The sequence below is a fragment of the Grus americana genome, chromosome 19, assembly GCF_028858705.1.
Source record: "Grus americana isolate bGruAme1 chromosome 19, bGruAme1.mat, whole genome shotgun sequence".
In the NCBI taxonomy this organism is placed as follows: domain Eukaryota; kingdom Metazoa; phylum Chordata; class Aves; order Gruiformes; family Gruidae; genus Grus; species Grus americana.
In genome coordinates, this window is record NC_072870.1 from 10498294 (window position 1) to 10526119 (window position 27826).

General features: G+C 50.1%; 1 protein-coding gene across 1 annotated transcript; it reads left to right on the forward strand.

The window, feature by feature from the left end:
• Window positions 1-27599, forward strand: DHRS11 (dehydrogenase/reductase 11). Its single transcript, XM_054848021.1, has 7 exons — window positions 1-182; window positions 15334-15543; window positions 21399-21493; window positions 21965-22094; window positions 22747-22839; window positions 23493-23558; window positions 24556-27599. Exons 1-7 carry the CDS (start codon window positions 51-53, stop codon window positions 24595-24597), a joined length of 768 nt encoding a protein of 255 aa, XP_054703996.1. The 5' UTR covers window positions 1-50; the 3' UTR covers window positions 24598-27599.
• Window positions 27600-27826: the final 227 nt, after the last annotated feature.

The following is a 27826-nucleotide window of genomic DNA, read 5'->3' on the forward strand; positions in this document are numbered from 1 at the left end:
CGGGCGGTGCATTGTGCGCGGCGGCGGCGGGGCCGGGCCGGGCCGGGGCCATGGAGCGCTGGACCGGGCGCGTCGCGCTGGTCACCGGCGCCTCCGTGGGTATCGGCGCGGCCGTGGCGCGGGCGCTGGTGCAGCACGGCATGAAGGTGGTGGGGTGCGCTCGCAGCGTCGATAAGATCGAGGTACCGGGGCCGGGGGAAGGGCGGGCGGGCACCTTTAACGGCCGGGGCGCGGGCAGCCCCACGGCGGGAGCACCCCACGGGCGGGCCTCGGCCGCGCCGCTGTCGCCCCCCCCCCTCTCCCCGCCCCCACGAGGCCTCGCCGGGGTGGGAGTGCTCCCGGCAGCCGGGCCGGGGGGCCGGGCCCGCGGGCTGCGTGAGGCGGGGGCGCGGCGGGCCGGGCCGGGGCTCCGCCTGGCCGCCGTGGGACGAGCTGCGGGCGGGGGCCGGGGCCGGAGCGTCCCCGGGCTGTGCTGGCCGGCGGGCGAGGGCCGGCGCCCTCTGTGGTCCCGTGTCCCCCCCCCCCCGAGGTCGGGCCCCCGCCCCTGTCCCGACCCCCGGCCGGAGGGGAGAGCTGGGTGCCCCCGGTGCACCGCGGCTTCCCCGGCTGGGCGCAGTCACGGAGCCCCGAGGGGTTCTCCCAGGCCGGAGCAGCCGGGGCGGGCTGGTTGGAAGTTGCCCCAGGAGCGGATTCAGTTTTGGGGTATTTTTTGGAGCTACCGCTTCTCGAGGTTAAAAATAGCATCTGCTGCCCGCCCCGGGTCCGCTGCGGGGGTACGGAGCGGGTCTGGGCTGCGAAACGGCTAAGGGCACGTTAAACCCGCTCGGTGTGGGATGGAACGTCCCCTCTGCACGCTGGCGTTGGGGAGATGGGACGCTCTTAGGAGTTAATGTTAAAAAACAGAGTTTCAATCCTCAACGTGCTATTTATCCCAACGACGAGCATCTCTAGAGTAAGTCGAAAGCCTCGTGATGTTGGCTTAAAAATAAAGATGCTTAAAAGAAATAGTTTCTCTGGGGTGCTTTTTTGTAGCTGGATGCGTTTGTAGGCTTTGCCTCCTAACGGCACGAGTTAAAGCTTATTTACTTTTTAAGACGTTTCCTCTGAAGGAGGAAAAAAGTTACAGTCAGACAGCCGAAATATTGTCATCTTGGTTGGCTGGTGCCTGCCGAGCAAAGGAGATGTGTATGAACATCCAGGGTTTGTATTTCCTTAGCAAAGGTGGTAAGGACTCGCTATGCACACTTGGCCACACCAAGAATAAATTGTCCAAAAAATCACGGAGAACCAGGCTTGACACTGCTGGTGTTGCTGAGAAGTGGGGTTAAAGAAACACTCAGCAGCAGCAGAACATTTTCCATTCTTCATCCTGAATGAGAAAGACACCGCTTGCAGAGAGGAGAAAATACACCACTGTAACTTACCTAACTGTCCTTTGGGGATAGCTGCTAATTTTGGACTTCCCGATGTTTTGATACTGTGGTTTACAGGGAAAGCCAAGCTCTCCAAAGGTTTTCCCACGTGCGGCTGACAGTGTTTAATGTACTTTCATTCCCTGGCTTCGTGAGGCTGGTAAAGGATACTGTAAAGGATGCCGTTCCTTCCCGTTCCCCGCCGATAAGGAAAGAAAAGCCATTTCCAATATTGCCCTTTCTTTTGATTTTCTTTTGAAATCTTTTCGCTTTTCTTTGGTTAAGAAAATCAATGAAACTCGTATGTTCCTTCAGTGCTATGGAGTAGTTTCCTCCCTTTCTGAAGCCTGAAAGCCTTCCTTTCTGAAAAGAGTAGTCTTTTAAAGGCTTTGCCTTTTTATTTGAATCCGTGCAAAATGCAATCACATTTTATATAGGTGATTTATCTGGGTTGCTATGGTATGGACACGTACTGAGCAGCGCTGACTATTCGGCATCTTCCAGGTCTCGTTACTGTGGTCGTGTTAAACACCGCAACTAATGTTTGTGCCTGCTTACTTCTTCCTCCCGTCCTCTCTAAGGACCGAACTGTGTTTGCAGCGCAGTCATTTGTTTTGGTAGGTGTCTGGACTGTGTTTTGCTCCGTTGCTATTCGGGTTGTATTTATTGCGAAGCGTGTTTCCTTAAAGAGGAAGAAGAAGATCCCAGAGGTGCTGCTTGCTTGGGGAGGGGATGGTGGTGGAGCATAGGGTGGTCCAGGGTCACTCCAGGAACAGGTCCATCGCCTCGGACTGGCTGCCAGGGACGCTTGTGTTGGCACAGATGGGGCTCCTGCCATGCCTTCGGAGCAGGGTTGTTTACGATAACTCAGCTTTCCTCCAGCAGCTTCACCTTGTGGGTTTTTCTAATTTAAAAAAAAAAAAAAAGGAAGGTATTCAGGCTTGAGACTGTTGAGCTTACGCTGGGACTTGGGACTTTGGACGTGGCTGTAAGAAGCCATCTCGAGGAGCAGGAGTTGGCGTTGCGTGCAGGGGACGATGGTGCTGTGGCCATCGCAGCGGGCGATGCAGCCAGACCCCGTCTCGGGAGCTGCCGACGGGGCTCCTGCCTGCTGGAGGGGCTTCGGATGCTCCGGGCAGTAGGAAGGAAACAGGAAGGTCCGTGCTATTGGCACGCTCTGCGACCATATCGTTACCTTGATTAGTTATTGTGTAACTAGATCTATCCACAAAACACATTCATCTGTTATCTCCGGCTGCTGATTTTCCAAGTCGTCGTTGCTTGGGAGCTGGAGGACGGCATCCTCCTGGGAGGCCTGGGTGGGGATTTGAGGGATGCGCTAATTTGGGGAGAGCGGCTTACGCGTAAGGGGAAAGCAGTGCTGATGTTCAGGGCTGGGGAGCGGTGACAGAGGGACCAGAGGAGACAAATATGAAGGAGCTGAGGGCTCGGGCTTGCCAGATGTGAATAAAGGAGAGGTCAGAGCATCACGGCTGTAGTTGCTGCAGGACAAATTTTGTTGCTGTATTAAAACTGAACAATTCGCTAAATACCACTGTGGACACTGGTGTACAGAGGAGCAAGCCCAAAAAATAAATCAAGGCAGCTTGGAATGGAAAGAGAGCAAACGGTACAGTTTAAAACCAGGAATGCAGTACTCATTTTGTAGCACAAAAGCACATGTTTTCGTTAATGTTATGCACTAGTCATCCATTTTAAGGTGAAGTGGCTGGAACCACTCTATATGGTTGTTTTATAACCTACTGTAAACTGGTGACTGAAAGAGTATGTTGTCTTGTGGGGAGTTTAACTCGGGCAATAAATGCTATGTCAAGATTTCTTAATCTCTTGAAAAATCAGATTAGGGCTTGAGGCAAGATAACGAAGGAATTGCAAAGTTGCGGTTTTGTTATTAAACCTGTGTCACGACTCCAGTGCTCTTTATTTGACTTTTGAAATAAAAATGTTAATGGCTTACAAAAACTGCAAAAGTTTTTTTTTTTTCCTTTTCTTTTTTTTTCCTTTTCTTTCTTCCCCTGGCTGTAGAAAAGCCACGCGCTCGATTTGCCTTGAGTTAGCGCACCGACTGACTTCGGTGGTATCGTTTCAAAATTGGATTTGATTTTTCTTTTGTCACATCTCTGTCCATGCAGATGTGGCCATCGCTGGCTCTGGAGCCTGGGTTTCCCCTCTGTAATCCTATCTAGCTGCGACCCTTTAAAATACAGTATTGAGCCTCCTGCAGTCCGTGCGCACAAGCAGCCGCGTGTTCCCCACTCATCACACCACTCTTGTGAGTGGAAACTCGGGGGGGTTGTCTGACAGTAAGGGTTTTTTACTATAGTCAGACTTCGAGGAATAAAATATAATTAAAATGGCTTTATTTTACTTTTGCATGCCAGGAGATAATTTGGGTTGAAAGCGTGTTTTGAGTGAGAAGCCTAGCGGTACAAACAGCTGTCACAGACTTTTTGGCGTGTGCTCTTGCTGAGTGTTTTCTGCTCTTCAGATACCTACGTGCATTCCAAGTCGGGAACGAGCGTCAGTGCTTTAATGAATTAGCCAAGAGTTTTTGGCTGTCTGCTAGACCAAGCTTTGGTGGAAGCTGTTCTCTATTAGATGATCACCTTCGTGGGGACCCCCTCGCTTGATCAGGGGGTCTCCAGCGTGCAAGAAAACTTTAATGACTTACTACAGCTTAGCTGGTATGTGCCAGCATGTCAAGCTGCAGTCACTTCATCCCGCAGACAAAAGGCAGAGCATCGCTTTTGATGCCTTCTACAAGGCTCTTCAACTTTGTTCTTCCCGACATTTTTCCAGAAATTCATATTTAATGTCTGACTTCCTGCAGCAGCACAAAAAAAGGGAGAGAGTTTCCCCATGCACAGAACAAAACGTTTGCCCCCTGGCTGGTAAAACACTTGCTGGTCTCTTATTGAGTGTGATGCCTAAGTTTTATTTTGCGGTGTTCTTCCCCTGGGGTGGGGGAAGGTGCGGAGGGGGTTTTGGTAGATCTGGCTCAGAGCATGGCAAAGGCATCGAGGTACTCCAGCGATTTGCTTTTGGAGCACAAGAAGGTACAAGACAGGGAGCTGTTTCCAAAGAGTTTCCAACTGACACTTGGTATTACGCTCTTTTATAATAAAACGTAATTGAATGTGTTTTTATATTTGTAGAGAATGGCAAAAGCGCTGGCAGGAGTTGTCCCTCTGGCCCCAGTGTGGGAGCACTGGATCCCATGTGCATGGCGGCTGCGTGGCCGGGGCCAGCGCCGATGGGGGAAGCTCCGGTTGGGGCAGTCCCGCCTGCTTCGGGTCAGGCAGCACCCGATGCTGCTGCGCTCAGTTTTGCTAGAAACCTTCTGGCAGCTGCTTGTTCCTTTGACACCTTGCTGTAGGGTGGCCAGGGACATCCGTCACTTATTTTGTGAATTTCTTTTTTTTTAAATTTTTTTGCTTTTTTTTTTTTAAACACCTTCCAAGTGTTGTTAATTCATCGCTTGGAAAAGACTCCTCCGGAGAGGTGCGGGAAGTCAGCTGGCTCTGCAGTCCTTCGCATCGCTGCTGGAAATAGCTGCGCTGGTGGGGTTGCAGGGTCGGAGTGCGCAGAGCTGCACGACTTGGCGTGCCGGCCGATCTTGGACGGCTTGCCCTGGGATCCTGGTCTGCGATAGGAATGCCTTGGGTCCGCTGCAGGCCAAATAACAAAGCGTCTGGCTGCTCCCGGGGGTCCAGCGAGCATCCCCTGAGGCAGTGGTACCTGGCTGCCCCAGAGGGACAGGGTGGCGGGGATGGGGGGGACCCACCGCTCTCCCAGAGCTGTGTCGGTGAGCAAGGGGAGATCAGGGCCCTCGGGCAATGGACTGCTTCAGGGTGTTGGAGAGATTTAACCATGGATGTCGTATTCTAAAAAAAAAATAATACTTTTTTCCTCTTTGTTGGGGTGCAGGGTATGAGCTGTGCAGGAAGCAATAAATATGGTTTAAAATACAAGGTTTAACCGATTAATTCTAATGCATTTGTGACAGTTATTGATCAAAGGTAACATTTATAACCAAGGACTGCATTGTCAAGGTTAGATCTTGCTCAAGGAATAGCCTTTGATAAGCTGAGCTGTCGATTGCAGGTTCGAGCAGTCCAATCTCTGAAGAGGTTAGTGCTCTCTTCATCAAGCAGCGCCGTGGTGGTGTGGGAGGAGGAAGAAGTAGCTGAGCCTTCCTCCCATCAGCTGAGCATCCTGAGTAGCCATTTGCGGGCTCGCCGATCGCTTCCACTGGTCGCTGCCCGGGGCATCCGGTGCAAGGGAGGCTCTCGACCCCTTCGGTGCTCCGAGGCAGTTAATTAATGGCGAAATTGTTTCGTAGTACCTGAATGTGGAATATAATTACGTTTTGTGTGTAAATCACATTGATGGCTTGGAGGTCAACTGGTTAAAATGTTGCCCCCCCCCCCAGATTCCTGTCCGTGGGGTCGAGCTGTGGATGTCCCTGCAGTGCCAGGCGTCCACGGTGGGGTCTGTCCCTCTGGCCGGGTTTCGTGGAGCATTCCCAAAAACACAGGTTTGCCTCTGTGCCCACGCAGTCTTAATCTTGTGCCTTACAGCAATGGGCTTGTGAATTTTGGTGCCCGGCTCCCATCTGCTGAGCTGCGGATGCCCACAGGCTGCCCACAGGCTCTGCAGGTCCTGTCCCACCCGTGCCGAAGGTAGATGAGCTGCTGTCCCCAAACGCTCGTCATGGACCTCATCGCTGCCCATCTCCTCTACCACCGGACCTGTCGCTCTCGTGCCGCACAGGCTGCAGAGCTGCTGGGCTGCGTGGTATCCTGATGAATTATTTTTTAAGGCAGGAGGAGCAGCTCCAGGCAGGATAATCCCAAAGCACGGTCTGTGTGTGGATGAATGACCTTCAGCATCTCCTTGGCCTCTGGAAGGGCTTGTTTTGTGTTTGGCATAGGCATTGCCTTGGGGATGGTGGGTACTCAAGGCCTCTGAGGTGCTTTTATTGCCGCTTGTCCCTGACCAGATCCTTTCCTGATTAAATACGAAATAGATCCCATAATTGCTGTGGTGAGTAGTGGGAACAAACGCTTTGCTGTCCCGATGGCTTTCCTCAGCCTTGAAGCTCAGGAGGCACATGGGGGGAAGGGTTGCTTTTAAACTGGGTTGGGTTCACCTTCCTTCCCCCAAAATGTGCCTTAAAAATGTCTTTTTTGCAGCAGCCCCCCTTACCTGCTTCTCTTCTGTTCCCTTTGGCTTTGCAATAGAGCGGCAATACCAGGGTATGCCACGCTTGCAGCCATAAAAATGAGTAATAACTGAGCCTTTCCTGGGATTTGGGAGTCATGGTGGGGTGCTTGTTCTGCCTCTGCCTTGCTGTGTAACAAGGTAGATCAGGTAGCTGTTCTGTGCCTCAGTTTCCCCATGTAAAACCCAGCAGATGCTGCCCTGCGGCGGTGGGAGGGCTGTACGGGAGCAGCGATCCGACACGGAGGGGTTTTTCTGGTCTATGTTTTGAGTTTATGGGGCAGGGAGGTCCGGACGTAGCAATGTTGGGGAGTAATTACAGCTGTGGTTTTCCTGGGGCTTGGTAATAGGTAAAGCTCCGCAGAAAGTAGCGGCTGTGCTAGAGTCAAGCTTTAACCCTCGCTCCTGCCCATGTGGGAAGGGCTAACGGTAATTTCCTGGCTGACAATATCGTTGTTTTGCCTTGGTCGGTCCCGGGTGGGTTTGCACCCACCCTGGTTCTATGGGGTACAGAGGAAGCAGGGTGCTGTGGGAGCAGAGGTCCTGCAGTCTTGCTCCTTCAGCCAGACTTTCCTCCCTGTTAGGCTCGTGCAGATCAGCTGCAGCTCTGCTCAGCTTAACTGGGGATTAGCATCGACGTAGACGCGAGCGGCGTCGAGCCCGCCGTCCAGTGGCATTGGTACAGATGTTTAATCACGGCACCCGCAGCTGCGATGGAAGTGGTAAGCCCTGCTGCCGCTTGCTTCGACCGCGGCTGGGCTGGGGCGTGCGGGAGCCTTCGCCACGCTTCTCAGCGGGGTGTAAATTGGGGGAGTCTTAACATTCAGGACCTGTTGTCTGAATTTTGGTACTAGGGAGCACTGGGAGCCGGTGGGGGAAGGCCGGCTCCTCTCCAAGCGTGCGTTAATCCGTCTTTTTGGAAGAGGATTCGTGGAGGATTACACGGGCGCAGGATGGGAGCCGATGAGACAGAGATGTGTGGGGACCGCAGCTCGCTCTGCCCTCGCAGCAGGAATGCTTGCTGCCGTGTGATGGTGCTGGGGGAGAGCGGGAAAACACCCAGCTCCGAGCTCTGGAGAAAAGCCAGGGCTGCGGTGTGGGGTGTGGAGAGGAGGAAAGGCCGATCTCGTGGTCTGACGGCAGAGACCTGCTGTTCTGGTGCAGCTCTTTCGGGTGCTTTGCAGGCGCTGACAGGCGCGTTGTGTCCCAGCAAGGCGTGGGGCTTGGCCAAGCTCTGGGAGCCCAGCGGCTGCGATCGATGCTCAGGTTTTCCTGGGCCCCCAAGCGAGGAGCTCAGAGCTCACTGGTGGGTTATCATCTGCTGCTTTTTGTCTTGCAGGTGGGGCTGCTGGGGCTGGGAAGGGGTAAAGCTCCCCGGTGAGCTTGTGACAGAGCTGGGAACGGGCCCTGGCTGTCCTCAGAAGTGCCCCTGAGTCTTACCCACAAGGTACGGCAATATGTTCGGTGACAACCTACGTTATTCACGGTGGGCGTGTGCTGATGGTTTCCGTGGACCTCTGATCACACCCTAGATCTTCAGGGTATTGCTAGGAATCTCAGACCTTCACTGCTCCAAGATTAGGTGGAGTTTGATTTAATTAAAATAAATACATACATTTTTTCGGCTCCCTGAGGTAGTGGAGGTGTGCTTGCATGTGGTGGAGATGACACAGAAGGCACGTGCTGTGATCTGAGGGTGTCAGGCTGAAGCTCGGCTCGGCTCTGCCCTCCGAGCGCTGTGTTTGCAGGTTGCCTTGGAAATCTGCGCTCGACCGGGCGGTGATCCAGCCTGCGACACGTGGACCGTTGGGGCTGCTGTGTGCAGGCATTCGGGTGTCTTGGACCTACGTGGTCTTTGAACCCTGCTTGTGAAGGCAGCCAAGGGCTGGGGGAGGACTGCGGGCAGCTGCGATACAGCAGCATCAGTCTTGATAAGAGCACTGGGGTTCTTTGAGGAAGGAAAGCATCTACGTGCCTGGCTGTGTGGGAACCTGCTTTATGCGTGTTGGAGCTGAAGGGCAGGCACGCACCTACAATGCTTGTTTTAGGATAGTCATACTGAGAATAAGCAAGAGAGATTGCTCTAATGAGCTGTCATCGGAGGAGCAGCGTATTTCCTCCTCCCCCACGCCAGCCCATAGCAACGTGATCTGAGCAAGCAGTTAAAAAAAAAAAAAAAAAAAAAAGTGCCTTCAGCCTTGATGTAAGGAGCGATTGTTTGAATGACTAAAGGTAGCAGGGATGTTCAGGGCAGTGTAAATGGGGCAATTTGGCTTGCGCGTGTGACACTGGAAATTTAAAATTGTGAGCTAGGAAGAAAATAATCTGGGATGTTTAGCTACTAAGAAAGTGCAGGGAGCAGAGACAGCTTGGAAAAAAGCAGCGTGAGGCCAGAGCAGTCTGGGAGGACAGTTCCCAGTACTGGGAAGACACGACTGCTCAGTCAGACCCCTGTTCAGCAGGGACCCTGGCTTCAGTGCCTGGGATGAAACCAGCGGAGTGGTCCCTGGGCCACAGTCAGCCACGCAGGAGGCGGGCAGGAGATGCCGCTTGGCCCCTACGCAGCCTGTGGGGTGGGTTTGCTGGGCCAAGGGCAGGTACCGTGTTGGTGCTCAGTGCCCAGAGCCCGGGCAGCATCCAGGAGATGTCCTGGAGAGCTGATGCCGGGGATATGGCAGGAGGTAATTTTGTGCTGTCTCTGGTGGGATTCATAACCCGTGGCAGCGCCAGAGGTGTGAGGAGTGCGGTGGGAGGGAAGGCTGCCGTGCCATGGCCCTGATGGTGACCGCGGTCACGACTGCGCGGCTGGGACTGTTACCCCTTAGATGCCTCTCCACGGTCTGCTTCTCGCTGCTGGAAGCTGTTAAACAGCAAATAGGTCCAAGAGGTTCCCCGGGGTTCTATTCCCCTCTCTTTCACAAAATGAGATCTGATTTTTCTGGGTTATTTATTATATGAGTGCTGATTTTGTGTGCCACCTGTGAATCTTTGCAAGGACTGTAAAGCCAGTACATTTAGGATGATACAGGGTGAAAAAAATATGTACAGGGACTTGAATTTTGTCCCAGTTTTGATCACTTTTTTCCTTTGCCTGTGCAAGAAGTGGTGGGTTTCTGGAGCTGTGTGAAAAATTCAGTCTCCCTGATCAGGCAGCCTGTACTTGAGATGCACTTCAGGTAAATGGGCTGAAACTGGTGCTAGTCCATCTTTATCTGTACTAGACTTTGGTATTGGTGCCCCCAACTGAGTACTGCATGTTTGCTTTTCCATTTAAACCTTATTTTCTGAGCTTTTCCATCCCCACCGTTCTGCCTTCTGTCTTGGAACAGACACGGATCTGAGCCGAGGAGCAGCGATTGGTGATCAATCAGTGAAAAGCATCAATGTAAAGCTCACGAGGGGGAAGGAGAATCACTTTACTGTTTTATTAATTTGAAAACTCCTTTCAGACTCCCGTGGAGGCCCTGTCTGGGCACCTGGAGCCAGGCAAAAGGAACAGGCAGAAAGGTGAAGTAATACTCATCCTCGGATCATATGCGGGCAAAAAGCCCCAGGTGCCCGGCAGGTCTAGGAAGGCGCTCAGTGTGATTATCTCCATTTTACAGATGGCGAAACAGCTCTGAGTCTTGCCCGTGGTCACGGAGCACACTATGGAAATAAACCCCAGTCTAGTGCTTTATTCACTATGTATCTTTTCCTCTGTTATGCTGTTGCACTGGTATTAAATCTTAATTAAAAGAAGCTTCAAACTTGCCAATCAGTAAAATGAAAGGATTTGTAAGCCCTCAGTTTTCTTTCATAACTGTGATGCTGTTTGTTAGGATTTTTCTTCTTCATTTCCTTTAGACAGCGAAAGTAATTGGGGTGACTTTGGCTTCTTTCCAGTTGGTTTCTTGGTACAGCTCTGTATTTAAGCATAAGCTAAATCAGTTGGATGCAAGTACCTGTGATGAATGGCAGGTTAGATTAAAAATTACCTAATGGTTTCTTCTGGCTTTAATCTCTCTGAACTAAATGTGTCTGAAGTTAATAGGATGGTTTGCCAAATAAAGCCCTATGTGATTCTTTTCTTTTGTTCCTCCCCTTAAGAGTGCCTTTAAATGTTTATATCAATTAGTTTTGTAAAACCGTTTTACCAAGACTGAATCTAAATGCATGGCACTGTGCCCTTTCCAAGTGTCATATGCACAAAAAGCATTAACTCCTTCTTGGGAGAACTGGCATATTCTTAACATGTGGAAAACATCCCATAAATGCGAGGTAAATTGGCATCTAAGCAAAAGGCACATCACAGCCCGCGTATCTAGTACGTACTGTTGTACCGGCTCGTTACATCACACGAGTAGTTTGGATGCCCTTTGTGGAAAGCTGGTCTTTCCTGGGTCTTGCAGAATTTGTGCTCATGCTGGGTAGTGTATCAGAATTATAGGGGTGAGGGCTTGCAGCCATGGCAGTGGATGGCTCTAGATTAAAAGTTTTAACACATAGGGTACCTATTTCTTCTTTATGTTGCGTTATCCCAGTTTGTACCAGTAGCTATAGTACCTGGCTGTCCATTTTCAAGCATCCAGTGATAACGGTGTGGTACAGAGATGCTCAGGTGTGGAGGTGCACTGGCCCTCGTCTGTATTGGTGTTGCATTACATGGTCACTCTCAAGTTGCTTATGAAATCTGGAAAAACAGCTTTTTTTCTTTTTTTTTTTTTCTTTTTCTTCTTCTCCTTGTGTGTATGGTGTGCTTAAAGTGGAATGAGCATTACTTGAGTGACTTAACGGATGCTCTGAAAAAATACTGCAAGCTAATTCAGAGAGTTGCTTTACATAAGTCTTCTCTTGCAAACTTGCCTGCAGTTGATGTTTCTTTGAAGAGCCTGTGAAGACTCTTTATCTATAGACGGTTAAAGCACGTTCAGCTCCGCATGGGTGTCAGTGGTGTTCGGCATTTCATTTTCAAAGAGAATTTGTTAACACAAGTGTAGCCTGAGAGATGAAAGGATCCATGTTGAGTCTCGTTTGAGGTGGCGAGACACCAGACAGGAAAAGAAGGATGTTGAGAGGCAGTTGATTTCTCTGGTCAGTTGTGGCAGAGAAGCCTTTCTCTGAGTGAGAGCTTTCTCTAAGACATAAGCTAAGGAGACTGTCTGGGAGAACAGGGTGGGTAGCTCCACCATGACAGCCACTGCTGTCCAGAGCACCCCTTGTTTCATCTGCTCCCCCACCTGGGTTGCTGTGCTGCAGCCCGTGGTGTTTAGCCCCTGTCTGCCTCCATCGAGGAGCTGTACTGAACAGTGAAAGGTTTCACTGCATAGTGAAAAGTGACAGCTGAACATGGAATCGGAGATATTAAACACGGCGTTTCCCTCTGGGCTGTAGATGAGCTTGTCTGTCCTTTCCCGTCCATGCTGATGGGACCTTCTTCCAGCCAGCTCTCCTGGCACGAATCCTCTTTTGGGAGATTCACCCAAACCCCTTGTGCTTGTATTTCTCATCTTTGGCGTTGCTTGATTCGAGTTCAGCAGGGTTGAATTTGGCTGGATGGTTCCTGCCATGAGCCGTGAGCTTTCTTCCCGGCAGCTCTGGGGTGCACCATGATGCTCAGCCTCGGGGCATGATGTGCGCCCAGCTTTTCCTTTCTGCGTGTGAATACGCGAACTTTGATAGAGAGCACCCCGCTTTACCTGCGACGAGCACTGACACCAGCAGTGAAAATTGGAGGCACCACGGCAAAGATAACTCAGCCCAGCTTTCGATCAAGCGAACTAAACGTGGCCTGGCAATTGCAGGAGGTGCCAGGACACCATCCCTCTTCCAACTCCTGGCCGTGACATGGTGAACTGGGAAGAAAAAATGCCAGACGTGAGCCGTGGTACTTTACAAGCAAATACTGAATGGGATGATCCTTTAGTGGAGAGCTTGAGTTTGGGCAGTGGGATGGAGAGAGCCCTGAAGCTGTCATGTTGATGCCAGGCTATGAAGAACGTGGCTGAGGGCCCATTTTTCCCTCCTGTATCTTTGCAGGAACAAGGCCCCATCCCTGGAGTGGTTTAGCACCTTCCAGCAGCCTTTCGTACTGCTTTTAATTTTCTAAATGCTGCTCTTGCAGATTTTCCCCCCAACTGTTTTCTTGAGTGTGTACTCTGATCTTTAAAAAGTATATATTTTTCTACTATTATCAGCACATAATCAACAAGATTGCATGTATAGCAAAGTGAAACCAGCCCTGGGAGGGTACAGAGAGGTATGATTCAGTCCCAGGGGCACCTTTGTTCTCTGTCAGGCAGAAATATTGTCTAGCTCAGCCTGAGCAGAGCTCTCCAGAGAGCACGATGCTGTTGGGATGTATCGATCTCCGGGCTGAACTCAGCACGTCCGTCCCCTTCTTGCTTGGTGCTTTGAGAGCAATAATAATAATTCTTGTGTTACTGCAGTGCCTTCACTGGAGCAGTACCCAGAAAGGAGAGCAGCTTCTGGATCAGACCATTAGACCTGGGCTGGTTTCAGCTTGTGATCTGTGAAAGCTGTGGATTGCTGTGAAAGGCAAATCAGAAAAGCTCAGCTCACTGTTTGGGGATTGGCCCACCTCTGCAGTGGTCTTAGGTATTGAGAAAGGTTGAAAATCGTTTACCAAACAGAGCCACTGGCCCCAGAGTAATTAAAATAAATGTGCTTGGGGCACAGAGAGGGTTTGAGGTCCCGGCTGGTCTGTCCCTCTCCCAGGGAGGATGCTCAGCCCTGCTCTGTGTAAGACTTGGCTAAGAGAAAGTTGGTCACCGAAAAAGCCAGTGATGAAAACATGCTTTATGATTTGGAGCTAGAAGCCAATTCATATCTTCAGGTGGATTTTTTTCCCCTTTTTGGACTTTGTGGCATCTAACCGAGTTGTCAGCCCTCCTTGCTACCCTGAGGCACGCGGCTGTCCTGTGTCGTGCTGGCTGGGGAGCAGAGAGATGATTCTAACAAAAATTCGGGGATCAGAACCTGCAGGATTCCTGGGCATGCTGGCATCTGATCTGTGGGATGGCACGCGTGGGAGGCCAGCTGGATGGGAGCTGGGCCCATGCTTTGGTTTGGCATTTGCCAGGTCCCGTGGTGTTTGTGAACTGATGCAGCCCCACGAGCTCTCCTGCCAGCCTGCGCCGGGGGGAGCAGGTGCTGTGCTGTCTCCGATTTTTTTTTTTTTTTTCCACTTTCCCTTACGTTCCATGTTGTGGGTTTTTTTTTTTTTTCTTTTGTCTAATGTCTATTTCAGAATTTGGACATCAGGCTGACAAACTCTGCAAATGTCACCGATGCTGGGCATTTTGGGGGGCAAGTCTGTCCCTGTGGCAGCTGCCGAAAGTCCAGCTCTGCTAAGTGAAAGGGACAGGGGACCCTGGGGCTTGCTAGCTTCCCCGGGGAGAGAGACACCTTCGATGTGCAGTTTGCCACCACTTTTGTTAGAGCGAGCTGTGTCCAAGGCCAGCGTGGCTCTCCAGGCTCCTCCCCGCGTCAGTACAGATGGTGGGGCTGTTTTCAGCATCTGCCTTCTCCAAAATGTGGGAATTTCTCCATGCGTCCTCCTGGAAGGTCAGACAGGGCTGGGCCAGTCTGGGAGGTGATGCTGTACCTCACAGCAAGCAAAACCAGTCAGCATCTCTCCAGCGCGAGCTTCCCGCTGGTGTTTTGGGTGGTCCTGGGTGCTGCGGCTGGTGGCCCGGCTTCCCCACGTCCTTGTTTCTGGCCACGGCCGGGTGAGCTCCAGGGCAGGTGCTCACCTGGGGCTGGGATGTTCGGCAGCCGCCTTCATGTGCGATCACCATCCCGCCGTCCTCTGCTTCCAGCCAGGGGACTGCTGTGCCGGCCTTGCTCCTCCTTTTATAAACGGCCGTGAATTGCAGTCCTTGGTATGCAGGGAGGAGCTGGGAGGAGTGGGAAAGCTGCCTCTGGCAGGAGACCAGCTTTATTGCACCCTCCGAAATGTCACGTTGGTGAAACCGCCGCGGGTGATGGCGTTAGAGTGATTCGGTGGACGTTTGTAGCCAGAGTCCATCTCTCCACAGAAACCAGACATCACGTGGCTCTCGCCTCGCGCTGGAAGCTGTCACTGTCGTTAATATGACACATCAGAGATGAGATGCTGCTTCTCATTAGCGTCAGGGGGTAAAGGGCATCCTCCAGAGGATTTGGTGCGGTGGCTGCCACATCATTAACACAGGCGGCCAGCAGCAGCTCTTGGCCTTTCATTTGCGTTATATCATCTAGTCTTATAAGAGATCTGGGTGCTTGGAATAATCGTTGGTAATGGCTAATGAGGAATTGTCAGGCATGCGATCGCCGCGTCCTTTATCCATGTGGCAGACTTGCAGCCTGGTGCCGCAGCAGTATTTATTTGTATTTTGCCAGCACCTGCTCACCTCAACCTGTATTGCCTGGGGTGATGGATGAGCACAGAGTGTGTCCTCAAGTTTAATAACTTAAAGGCTGAAGGGCTCAGACTCTCATATATATCGATATTTCTTTTTTTCTTAATTAGCATTTACAATGATTCTTCCCTAGCACCCGCTCTTGAGGCGGGCTCGCCGGGAAGCTGCCATGCTTTGTTAGCCCTGGGGTGTGTTTTTAAGCAAATGGCTGGATAAGCTGCTCCACAAGGAGAGGAGGCTGACGGCTGTTTTCTTCTTTTCTTTCTCTTCCCTAGAAATTGGCAGCTGAATGCCAGAGTGCCGGCTATCTGGGGACCCTCATCCCGTACAAGTGTGATCTCTCCAATGAAGAGGAGATCCTGTCGATGTTCTCCGCCATCAAGACCCTTCATCAGGGAGTTGATGTCTGCATCAACAACGCGGGGCTGGCTCGCCCAGAGCCCCTGCTCTCTGGGAAGACGGAGGGCTGGCGGACAATGATAGATGTGAGTAGTGCCACTGGGAGATCAGGAACTGTGCTAGATTTGTATTTCTTCTGGCCACCAGCACCATTGTCCCCATCTACTTATTTCACGTGTGCAGAGCTGCCGACCTGCTTCCCTTCTGGCTCTGACAGAGGGTTTGCTGATTGGGAAGTGGAAAGACATCATGTGCTGCTGAGCCATGTGCCTTCACCTTGGAGTATGAAAACACTCAATACCTTCAGTAGCATTTTTCCCTTTAGAGCTCAATGGCTTTCTAAAGGGTGATGAGTCTCGCTTTTTTTTTTCTTCAGTAGAACAGGAAATTGAATGCCAAGCACTGGCTTTTGTAGCTAATCCTGTTCGTTGTAGCAGTGGGTTGCAAAATGGGCAGATTCTTTTTGGCTTAAAAAGCTGTAATGTTTTTTGTCTTTATAGCTTAATTTTCTGCCCATAATCTGGTTAGAGCTGGATGTGAACGAGGCAATTTCATATGCCGAACTGGGAGTTCGTGCAAATGGTCCGTGCCGTTTACTAGCAGGGCTTCTCCCTGGGCGTTGCTGTCCTGAGGTGCTGCTGTGCATCTTTTTGGGACTTCTCCACCTTTTGTCATTACGTGATGGCCCTTTTCTGCACATAGCAGTGGCAGTCATGGCTTTCAGTAGGCCTTGCAGCACCTCCAGCAACTGTGAGACCTTGTCCTAGTGAAGGAAAAGACATGTCTATTTGAAAAGCCACTTGAAGCTGTAGGCTTGGGGCTACCGCATCTGACAGCGGAGCGAGCCAGGATCTGTCAGCTCCTGCGGCAGCCGGTGGCTGTTCATCCAGCAACAGATTCAGGGGCTCTGTAAAGCGAAACAGAGGGGCACATCGAGGCCTCAGACTCCTGCTGCCAGGGCAAGAGCTGCCATATCCTGGCTAATTAAGTTCTTGTTAGGATTTTGGCCGGTCTGCTGACTGCTGTGACTGCAGCCAGAGCAAGCTCAGCTCCGCTTTGTCTGCCCAGGCGGGCTTTTGTGGGTTGCCCAGCCTGGGTCACTGCACAGTTGCATCTCCCTGTCCCCGGTTGCCATGGAGTCTTTAAAGAAAATTAAGTGAAGTGTAGCTGAGGCTGAGCTGGTGTAAAGCAGGGCACTTCCCAGTGTTGTCTTGCTGCAAGCCTGGCCCTGTGGGTCGCCTGCGCCTTGTAAACTCCTTGTCTTGGTCGCTGTCATCGCATCTTGTGTAGATGGCTCCGTGGATGCTGCGTGTCCCTCGCACTCGTTTCTCTTTGTTCTCCTGACCTTTTGTTCTTTGGAAGGTGGGCAGGCTGGGGGGGACACGTGGTTTTTGCCAGCTGAAGGCCCTTCCCCTCTCTGTGCTCCCTTCCCTGGCTGTTTAGGTGGGACTGCTCCCTTTGTCCCACCTTCCACCAGTTTCAGGGAGCAGGATTTTGGAACAGGGATTGTCTTGTATGAGACACTCCCGTGTTGGTATTTACAGTGGCCTGACATGGGGTTTGGGAGCCTGTGGGGTCCCCTGCCTCATGGGTGCTGCTGTGTGCACCCTTTGGAGCTGCTTCAGGGTGACAGATGGGGTGGGAGGAGAGGCGGGGTGGTGGGTCCACAAGGGCAGTGTTAGGAAACCAAGCTGGGGGATTATTTTATTCCCAGAGGTGATCTATATGGCTATATCTGCTCTTGTTTGCTTGGCGAAAATGTTGTTGTAGCACTGGGAACAGACTGAGACACTCAAGCTTTCTTCATATCCTGGCAGATTTTTTTTCCTCTCACCAGCTTCCCAGCAGCTGGTGGGTTTGCTCTTGGCTTGAGTGTAATTGTCTGAATAACACTTGCACCTTTAACGTGAAGGTGAAGCCCTGGGACCCTCCAGAGCCAAATGCTTCACTCACCTCAGCCTGGCAAGTCCGGGTTTTGATTTTTAGCCTGTTGGTAAGCAGTAGAAATGGCTCAGGGTTTTTTCTTTTGCTGTGTGTCCCCAGTTTTGTGGCTGCCACCTCCCTGCTTGGAAATCTCGCTCTCGCAGCGTGCCGTGGCTGTGCAGACACCGGTGCGGCAGCGGGGCTTGGGGAGGGATCTGCAGTGACAGCTCTCCCTGCTGTGGCACACCAGCCCCAGGGAGACACTCGCCAGGCCCGCTTCTCCTACGTGCTTTGAAGCTCTCGGAGGGTCAGGACAGGGGAAGGTTGCCAGCACCTTTCACGGGCCACTGGGCTTTGGAGAGCCAAGCGAGAGCAGGGAGGCTTCTTCCAAAGGCCCCTCGGAGAAAGGTGTTAGTGAGCAGCCTTTCAGAGATGCTGCTGGAGAGTTTCAGTGTCCTTCTGGGCTGCAAGACAGGAGAAGTTTCTAAACAGCCATTGATCTATCGACTTAGGAGGCATTAGAGCCTTAAATTAAAGGCATTTTTTTCTTTTTGGTAAATTCGATTTTTGTTTCCATGCATTTTTCATGAGCTTTGAGGCTCTGTCTCCTTTCAGGCTCTCCTCTCGGTATACCTGGTCCATAAAATTTCTGGCTATACATCTAACAGTTGAAATCTTGTTATCATTTTCTTATTCCTCCTCTTTTTTTAATGTTGTGGTTCCTTATTGTCTGGTATACTGTCTTTGGAGGGTCCCAGGGGAAGCTGCATCTCCCCGGGCTGCAGGAATCTCATGTTAGGAATCACGTCTCTGTCGCTTTACAGCGACGCAGAGCCCAGCGCTGCCAGCCAGAAAATTTGGTGTGTGTGAGGGAGGGAGCGTGTTTTCGCAGGCAGGTCCTGAGCCCATCATCTTTTGGTTCACAACTTCCCCCCCTTTTCTGTCTGTTTGTTTGTGAGGTTGTGCTTGATGTGAGGCTGGAGCAAAGTCCTCCAGCCGTCCCTGATCCGCGCGGGAGTAGCCGGGGCTGGGTGCTGTGCACACACTGACTCCAGGCGCTGGGATTTGAACAGCTCCTTCACGTTTTACCTACTGACCTTTACAGCCAGGAATTCAAGCTGAACTTTCCGTTTGCACTGTTCAGGGCACAAAGGACTGCAGCACATGTCCTCTCACTCCTCCAGACACTAAATGGGTTTGATTCTTCTTGGCGTTATTCAGTGGCCAGCAAGGCTCTGTTCTTGCTTTTATATACCATTTGTGCAGAGAGATGTTTTCTGTAACCTGCATTTTTTATATGTGCTTATGAGCTGGGATACTCATTTTGATGCCTTAGAAAAAGGCTGATTCTGGGAAGTGAAATGCTCAGTGCTTCCAGGAACAGGATCTTTTATGTTCTCCCAACCTGGCAGTTGGAACTCATTAATTACTAGAAAATGTGCCTTCATTGTTTCTATTGCATTAGCGCGCACACGCAGCAGTCACAGACCTGCTGCCTTGTGCAGCACGCTGTGCAAAGGCAGAGCGCAGATGTGTTGGCCATCTTTGCTAAGGGACCTTTGAACCTTTTGTTCTTAAAATAGGAACAAGACTGAAAAATGCCTTGAGTGGATGTTTGTAACAACGGCCTTTAGATTGTTTCTGAAATGATACAGCCTTGAGACTTGCTCATGTTCCAGGGATGTTTTTAGGTTCCTGAGAAGCCTGTTCCACATTTCGAAATGGGATTTCACCCAAAATTTCTGTGGGTGCTATTGGGAAAAGGCAGCAAGGCAATTCCAGCTCAGCTACCTTCCAGCCCGTTGTTTTGTTGTACCAGGGTGTTTTACCATACGGGCTCTGGACTTTCCCTTGTGGCTGTTGATTAGTATCTTGCTTTGCCAGTAGTTGTCAAAATGTTGTAAGTCTGCCCACGCAAGGAAGCATTGCTCAGTGTGAGTCACAGCATTGGAGCCGGGTCTCACGCTTTAGGCTGATGTTACCCTCTAGTGGTCTACAGAGATGGAGTGGAGCCGGGGAGCAACCGCACCAAAGACATGGTGCCTGGTGGGTTCAGGGCGTCCTGGGGCAGGGAGGAAAGCAGGAATGTTGTTTGTCACGAAGGCTTTTTATACTAGCAGTTGCCCAGATCCGTATCTGAAAGGACGGGCTCCTCACTTGGTTAGTATATCAGACTGGAGCAGGTTATCCCACTTTCCTTGACCTTACTGTGAAATCCAAAAGCCTTCAGATGCCCAGCCTGCTCTGGGCTTCACTCCAGTGCTGAGGTGGTTGTAGAGTGCCACTTCTGCTGACATGTCTGCTAACTTTCTTCCTTGCACAGCCAAGGTAAATCTTCAACCTGGTGCCAGGGAATTTATCTCTGTAGTTCCAGGTATGATGACTGAGATATCCGGCAGTGACTGTGTGCTCAACCAAAGTGCACTTGGATGAGGATGATGACTCTACTTGTTGTGTTGCCTGGGTACTCCAAGATCAGATAAGCATGCCATTAATCTATTGCCAAGACAAAAACTTCTAAGCATGGCCTCTATAAATGAATAGAAATAACAACCGAGACAAAACCAGCGACAAGATCCTTCTAGCTGACTCCACTTGTCCTCTGTGTGCTGCTCAGTAATTACATCTCACAAATCCATCCCTTTCTGCCTCTTATTTTCTGGTCTCCAAACTAATGTTCCTGTTTTGCGTGTCCTTTTGTGCTAGCAGGTCCTAGTTAGCCTGCACCATTCTTGGTTTTAAGTTTCGCAGTGATGATAGCTAGCCCACTTGCGTATCCTTTGCTCACTTTCCACATGGCCTTGTTTCTGCTGCTCCTCCCATTTATAGTTGCACCTGACTTCTGATTTATCAGAAGTTTAGTTCTTCCTGGGTATTTCATTCACAGTGGTGTTTTTAGACCTGCCTGGCCCATTTAGTTAGCAAAGTGACATGCCATTAGGTAGGACCCGCCAGCGTGTCCTGCCTTGAAATGGTTACATCCTTTCTAGAGGGCTTCAGCAGACACTTTCCTCTTTTCAGCTACTTTTCCAAATCTAAACCACTATGAACTTGAGCAATTAGCACTGCTGCTGAGATGGCTTGCTCATCAGTCTTGCACACACCTCTGGGTGCTTTGTATTCCAGCTCGGGCAATTTCCATATCTCCGTCTTCCTGGAAACTTTGACTCTGTTTTATGATCAGCAAACGCTCAAGGCATCTGCGCGTTAACAGTGGCACATTGCAGAGGTGATACGACTGAGTTTAACCGAGCCACGGTGTGCCGGGCAGCGTGGGCCAAAGAGCAAGAGGCTGGAAAGCTCCGGATCCTGTGCTGGATGAATTGCCATGTCCTTTTTTCCTTGGCTTATCCAGTTAGGGCTGAGGAAAACGTGAGCAGACAATGTGGCACGTCGGTGGCTTTCATATCTGCAGGGTTACTTGCCCACTTGGGCCCTCCCCATGGCTCGATGTGATCTTTGGCTTCATTTGTGCATGGGAAGCTCTTTGCTGGCCATGTGGTTTGCAGTGCCTCTGAGCACCTGGCTCTCCGACAGGCAGTATCTGGGGATTTCCTCCTTAATTAGCTGACCTAATTACCTGCTGTTAGTGTCCCATCAGCTGCCCAAACTCCGGTGTGCTCAGTGCTGTACAAAATAAACAACTTTGTCTCCTGGACAGAGTGCTGACTGTGGGGAAGTGGGTTTGTTCTCCTTTACTTCACACCCTGCCCTCACATTTGCCTGTAAATCGATGAAGTCCATTTATTTCTGGCAGAGGCCAAGGCTGTCTCACAAAACTGGGTGTCTGTGCCTCCCCTGCCCAAACCCCCATTACTGCAGCCCCCAGCTTGGTCCCAGCGTGACGTGCGGCGAGGCGTGTGGTGGGCGTATGTGCGTTTCCCTCTGTTGGCGTTTGCAGGAATTGCTGTGGGTCAGGGACCGTAACCTGCGTCTGTGGCTTCGGGTGGGTGGGGGGCAAGTCAAAGGGTGCCAGGCAGGGCCACTCGTCTTAGTTTCTTCTTTTCCTTTCCCTCAGGTCAATGTGATGGCTGTGAGCATCTGCACCCGAGAGGCCTACCAGTCCATGAAAGAGAGAAACATCGATGATGGGCATATTATTAACATTAACAGGTACGCAGGGGAGGAATGTGGGATCAGCTGCGTGGGCTTCCTGCCTCCCTGCCTCGTAGAGAGGGTTTGAGCAGTGGAGCTTTAATCTTGGAGTGGGCTGATGGTGCCCAAGAAGGAGTTTTCCAAGGATTGCGATGGTTGATTTTTTTTTTTTTTTTTCAAATCACTTTTTTTAACCTCTGCTGTTCTAAATGCAAGACAGACCGAACCAGGGAGAAAAGGATAATGCCAACCACTTGCTATGGTGCAGGGTTGAAGACTGAAACTTCTTGACCAGCTCCAGAAAACAACTGTGTCACGAGAAGCCTCTGGTGGTGTGTGTTTCCCAAAGGAGGGGGGAATTCCTCACGTAGCCACCATGTCAGTCTCTCTTTCTGTGTTCGTTGCGGTGGTTTGGGTATCCTGTTGTTCCTTCTCAGGCCTCTGCTTGCCTCCCACCTCTCAGCACTTTCCTTTCTGCTCTCTCCTCAGCATGAACGGCCACAGCGTTGTGCCACAGTCGGTGGTGCATTTCTACAGTGCCACCAAGTACGCGGTCACAGCCCTCACGGAGGGGCTGAGGCAAGAACTCAGAGAAGCAAAGACCCATATACGTGCTACGGTGAGTACTGTGGGGTCGCTTCCTCTCTCCTGCTTTGTGGGTGGTAGAGAGCTGGCAGGTTTTACGGGGTAGAAGTTTTCCCTTTGGGAAACAGGCAGGGAAATGCAAAATTAGAGCTCAGCACACTGGGAACGTTCAAGTCCTGTGTCCCTGACCACCTCTTTTTCCCAGGTAGAGAGAGACTGGGGGGCAGAAGGCACGGCAGCAATGAGCTGTGTCAGGGAATAAACTTTCTGGGTGCACAAAATAGGCAGCTGCTTGTCCAGGAGCGAGCAGGGCTCATGACAGCAGAGGGAGGCAGTCACCTGGGCTGTTGGCTCTCATTCAGAACTTGCATCTCAGAAGTGATGTGTCCAGAAGTTAATTTGTATTGTGAGGGTTTTTTTCATCACTTTGTCTGCTTCTCTGTCCCTTTGGGACATGAAGAGGGAAGTACCCATTGGCGGTTCCCCAGAGGTACTTGCCACATCAAGGCAAAGTCTGCTTTCTCAAACTATTCCTTGAGAAAAAGGGCGGGGAAGGAGAACAATAGAAAGGTGGCTGAGGGTTTTTTTTTTTTCTTTTTCAGTACTAAAAAGTTTTCTCCTTTTTTTTATTCTTATATTGAAGGAGAATTACAAATCATATTAGGATGTGCTCTGCTTTTTTCTAGTGTATATCTCCAGGACTGGTGGAAACGGGATTTGCTTTTAAACTTCATGATAATGACCCTGAGAGAGCTGCTGCAACCTATGAGAGCATTCGGGTAGGACATGGAGAAATGGAAACAGAGGGAAGTGGCTCTGATTATAGTTTAACAGTCTCTCTCCTGGCTAACAGCACAAAGAACTAGTTCTGCAGAATGCCTGGTGCTTTCCAGGGTGTAATCAGGTTCCCCAAAGCCTCAGCACTCAAACCTCAGATTTTGCACCGATATTTACACACTACGTAGACTTTCATTCAGGTTCAGTTTCCCACTCCCTGTTTTTTCCCTTTAATTTTGATGTTCCCATAAATTAGTATCAGTTAACTTTGACATTTGGCAGGCTGTGGCTTCTTTAGTGAGAAGATATAATAAGCAAATGTGCCTACACAAGGCAAAATGTGAGAGCGTGTTGTCTTGCAGGTGGCCAGCACAGGATTTCTTGTGCTTCTTTGGTAATTTTTCATAAGGATGGCAATGCCTGACCTGGCAGAACTCCTGTGCCAGTAATAAGATTATTCACAGCAAATGGAGAATTCTTAGGACCAGCCATGTCCTTTGTTAAATTTTTAATGGATTATTTTTTTCCTGCCTGCTTGCCTCTTTTTGACATGCCCCTAGCAATGCTGTCGTTATTGACGGTTAGGGAAGGAGTGATCTTGTGGTTAATTTTCTGATGTGCCCTCTGACTGAGAATCTCTTTCCTGTCTTTCCAGTGTCTCAAAGCTGAAGATATGGCTAACGCTGTCATATATGTCCTCAGTGCCCCACCTCATGTACAGGTAGGCTGCGGTTGGGTTGGAGGACTCTGTGGTGGGTGGCTGAAGGTGGAGAGGGAAACTGCTGCCCTGACATTTGCTAATCAGCGTTGCGGCCGCTGTATCAGCTCTGTGCTTAGCGGAGCCCACGCTGGGGATTAGCAGTGATCCCGTTTGTTTACCCTTCCCTTACGGCAGCTATGGGATTGTGCTACTCGGGCTGCTCACAGCCCTGCAGATCCAGCAAAGGCTGGATCCCAGAGGACTGCGCAAGGCGGGGGAACGGGAGGGATATGGGCACATTCTGCCCTTTTGGATGGTGCCGTCTCAGATTTGCTGATTGTCTTGCAGCTCGGTCAGGTTCTGCCAGTTGCCAAATAACGTGCTGGGCCTGATTCTGCCAAGTGCTGTGCACCTCCCCAAGGGCGGTGTGAGATGCCTGTGCTGCCAGAGGGACTTCCCTCCTGTGAAACAAGAAATAAGTGACCAGCTTTGAGCTGGAGCCAGGAGGAGGCAGGAGCAGTGTCAAAGTTTAGTATACGCAACATAGAAGTTCCTGTTGCAAAAGCGAACTTTGATCATGAGAGGTTTAGCAGTCTCTTGTGTGAACCCTGCTCCTTTGGAGCAAGATGTGGCTGTCTTGACAGTGGATCAGTAGCGATAGCTGGCCTTCTTGTCTGCAGAGGATTAAAAAGTCCTGCCCGTGGCTGATCAAGCAGTGCTTCTGCTTGACCCTCTGTGAGCAGGACCAAACTAAAGACTTGAACCACGGGAGTTTACGATCAGGGTCATCTTGGACTCTTTTGTGCACGTTTGTGCTTTTATTCCTTCCGCTACAGGCAGCGCGGTCGCATTCACCTTTATTTCTTTCTAGTATCTCAGTTAAGCAGGCTTGTTTCTAGGCACAGGAACTTTCTTCCTGCACAGCTTGCCACTGTAATGGTGCAGCATGAAAGTGCCCAGTGCAGGATTTAAGATGGACTTCAGCGCTCCAGTAAAATCCTATGTTGGTCTCTCCTAGATTGGAGACATACAGATGAGGCCCACGGAGCAGATATCATAGCGAACGAAGAGGTCCGTGAGCAGCACCGTGTATCCACTCCACTTCGAACCCTCTGGCAATTTAGGGTATCGTCGGCTGGCTAGCAACGTTTTAATCAAGTACCAAGGATCGTGTTTGAAGAATTCTTTTTCTCTCCCTCTCTCTGAGCTGGTGCTGGTGCTGAGCCAGTTTAAAAAGAAATAGTAGTGGGTCTGTTTCTCCCCCACTCCTTTCTGAAACTGCTTAAGAGTAAAATGTATGTGAAAATAATGCAGGGAAGTGGTTTGTGGAAGATTGTTGTCTCCAGGCTGGTTTATTCTTCCTTTTGCTTTCTTTTCAAGGTTTGTTTGATCTTCTTTGCTGATGCGGTGTCTGGACATAGGTGAAGTGGCACAAGATGTTTGCCAGCTTCAGTGTGCTTAGGGTTTGAGATTTTCAGTGGATGTCATACATGAATCCATCTAAATTTTGGGTTTATTTTCATCAGATTGATTACTGATGGTAATGATGCATGTGATATTTTCTACTTCTTTCGTACTCCACTGCCCCAAACCCAGTGTACGATCTCACCCACCTCCCCAAACCCTCCTTTCCCATTCACATGAATCATGCCTGCCAAGTTTGAGGAAGTATAAATGTGTGTGCTTGCTATTTCTCTTTCTTTCTAGGTAGGTAGGTAAATAGTTGGAGGAAAAGCACCTGTACTTCTGCAGGTTAGAATGATCATCTAAGTGGCATAGTTACAGTAAGAGTGAGTTGTTTGGTATTTTTAATAAAAACTAAATGTGTGCTGTCTTGTGATCACCTCTATCCTCGGTATCATCTCCCAGCACTCTTGATGTTTTTGTATGTGATATTTGCATGCATTGACACTTTTCTGGAAATATTGATTGGTCTTAGAAAGATGTATGGTGCTGTTTAAATGCTGGTGCTGATGAGTTGGAAATGTTGGAAGTTTGTTTATATGCAGAGATACAAACTCGGAGAGAGAGGGAGAGTGGAATGAACCATGCCGAAGGTGTCCAAAATGAAAAGATATTAGCAGGGGCATTTGCCTACAAAGCAGCAGGTGAAGGGTCTGGTTCAGATCTTGTACTAGTTCTACGCTGGTGCAGCCCCATTGTTTTGCTCTGGATTTATTCTAACTTGAGGGAGAAGAGAATCAGCCTCAAAGCTGACACACGCAGAGCTGGAGACCACTTGAGTTGTCTTAAGCCGCCTGCAGCGTGGCAGAAACACGTCTGCGTGTAGTCCAACTCGATGCAGAGCGATGGAGCTGTTAACGTACATGTTGCCTTAAGACTGTAGACTTGCTCCTGCTACGCTCTGGACTTTCTGTAGTGCTTTGGAAGGCGAACCGTTGGTTTGGGTGGAGCAGGCGTGGTCGGTTGATGGGAGCGGAGGATTGGGAGCCAGAGAAACTTGGGTCGGATTGTTTTGCTTACACCAGTATAGCTCTGTGGGAGTTCATCTGTGTTACACCACCATAAGGGAGACCAGAATTGGGCCACTATGTTATGAGTTTCAACTCCCTGTATAGCCTTGGGCAAGTCACTTTACCTCTCTGCCTCAGTTTCCCCATCTGTAAAATGGGGATAATAATACTTACCTACCTCACAGGGGTGTTGTGAGGACTCACAAACTTTTGTAAAGCACTTTGAATATAAGAAGCGCTATGTAAGTGCTGAGTGTTGATATGAAGTATTATTATTAATTAAATCTTGTGATACATGGAATTCCTTGTGCCAAAGGTGAGCAACTGTAGAAGGATACAAGGAGAAAACTGGTAAAACGTTTCTTCATAATGGCAAAACAAAGGCAATTTGCCCTTTTTTTGTTTTCTCTTTATAAATACATGCTCATGGTGTGTTCTGTCCATTCTCATCTGTCACCAGTTTCTACTGGCAAGTGCACATTAGCCTCGTCTCTGGATTTGGCCTCTTAACTTACTGCGAGTGAAATTCATGCCCCATGGTGAAGTCTCGCACCACTGCAACGCACTGCCCTCCTCTACCTCACTGAGGCAGTGGCTTCGTGGGGGTTCTTTGCACGGAGCTGGGTTTCACTCGCAGCATTGGGTTAGATAAGGTCCAGGTCTGCACGCAGCCAGCGATTCTCACTGCAGCAGACAGCCTGCACCAGCCGGAAAAGCTTTTACAGTCTCCGTGCCACCGTGACCCTCAATTCGGAGGTGCTTGGCTAAGGAAGGTTCAAGGACTGCTGTGCTTTTTTTATAACACCCCTGTGATGTTCAGCTAGACTTGATGTGAAAACTCCTGGTGTTTTCCATAGGGTTTCATTTGCAGGAGCTTGTTGCAAGTCAGCAGATGTGCTGTGCCGTGTATACCATCTTTTTAAGAGAAGATGGTTGAACTAGGAGTTGGAGGTCAAAAAAAAAAAAAAAAAGTTGAGAAATTAGGAACTTCTGAGCAGGAAAAAAAAATGAGCAGGGGTGTGGGTAGCACTGGTGAAAATCTGAATTGGTGGCCGCAACTGTGTACAAAGTTAAGGAGATGGTGAAATGCGTGGCTGAGGAGGGACCTAACACCTTTCTGCTCTGTAAAAAGAGGCTTCGGAGAGAATCGCTTAAGATGTCAGGCCTTGAAAAGGGCCTGTCTGGGGCAGTGGCTCCCTGCCAACACAACCTGGCTGACCTGCAGCCCTGGAAGTTTGGGGTTTTTTTCCCACAAGAGCATTTGTAACATTTGCAAGTCTAGAAAATAACCTTGAAATGATATCCAGTCTATTTTTCCATTTCACATGTGTTTTTAGGGGATAACTCCTGCTGCCTGTTAACTTCCCATGTGAAGCGCAGCCTGTGGAGGGGTTGGAGGGGCCAGGCAACCCGTGCCAGCCTCGTGTAACCTGCTGGCATTTCCAGCCACCTTCCTGGGATGAGGCGGGATTGGCAGCACGATTCTGAGGCATTTAAAATCCCCAAACAGGAGGGTGAACGTGTAATTTATCAGTAGGTTTCTAATTGTGAACTGTAAAATAAAGAATAAAAAGAGAGGCACACTGTGGTTCTTCTGTTGTGTGTATATAGTAGGTTTTGTGTTAAAACATAACGTCCTTTCTACTGTTCGCAGCTAAACCTTTCTTTGTGAAGAGTTCAAACAGAAACGTGTGAGTTTGGTTCTTTGTGAGGAAAAAATGTAATTGCTTTCTAGAGCAGAATAGCATCCAGTTGTCTCACGGATTACCTGTGGAGGCTGGACTCGCCTGTCCTTGTTCAAATGAAGCTGCACTC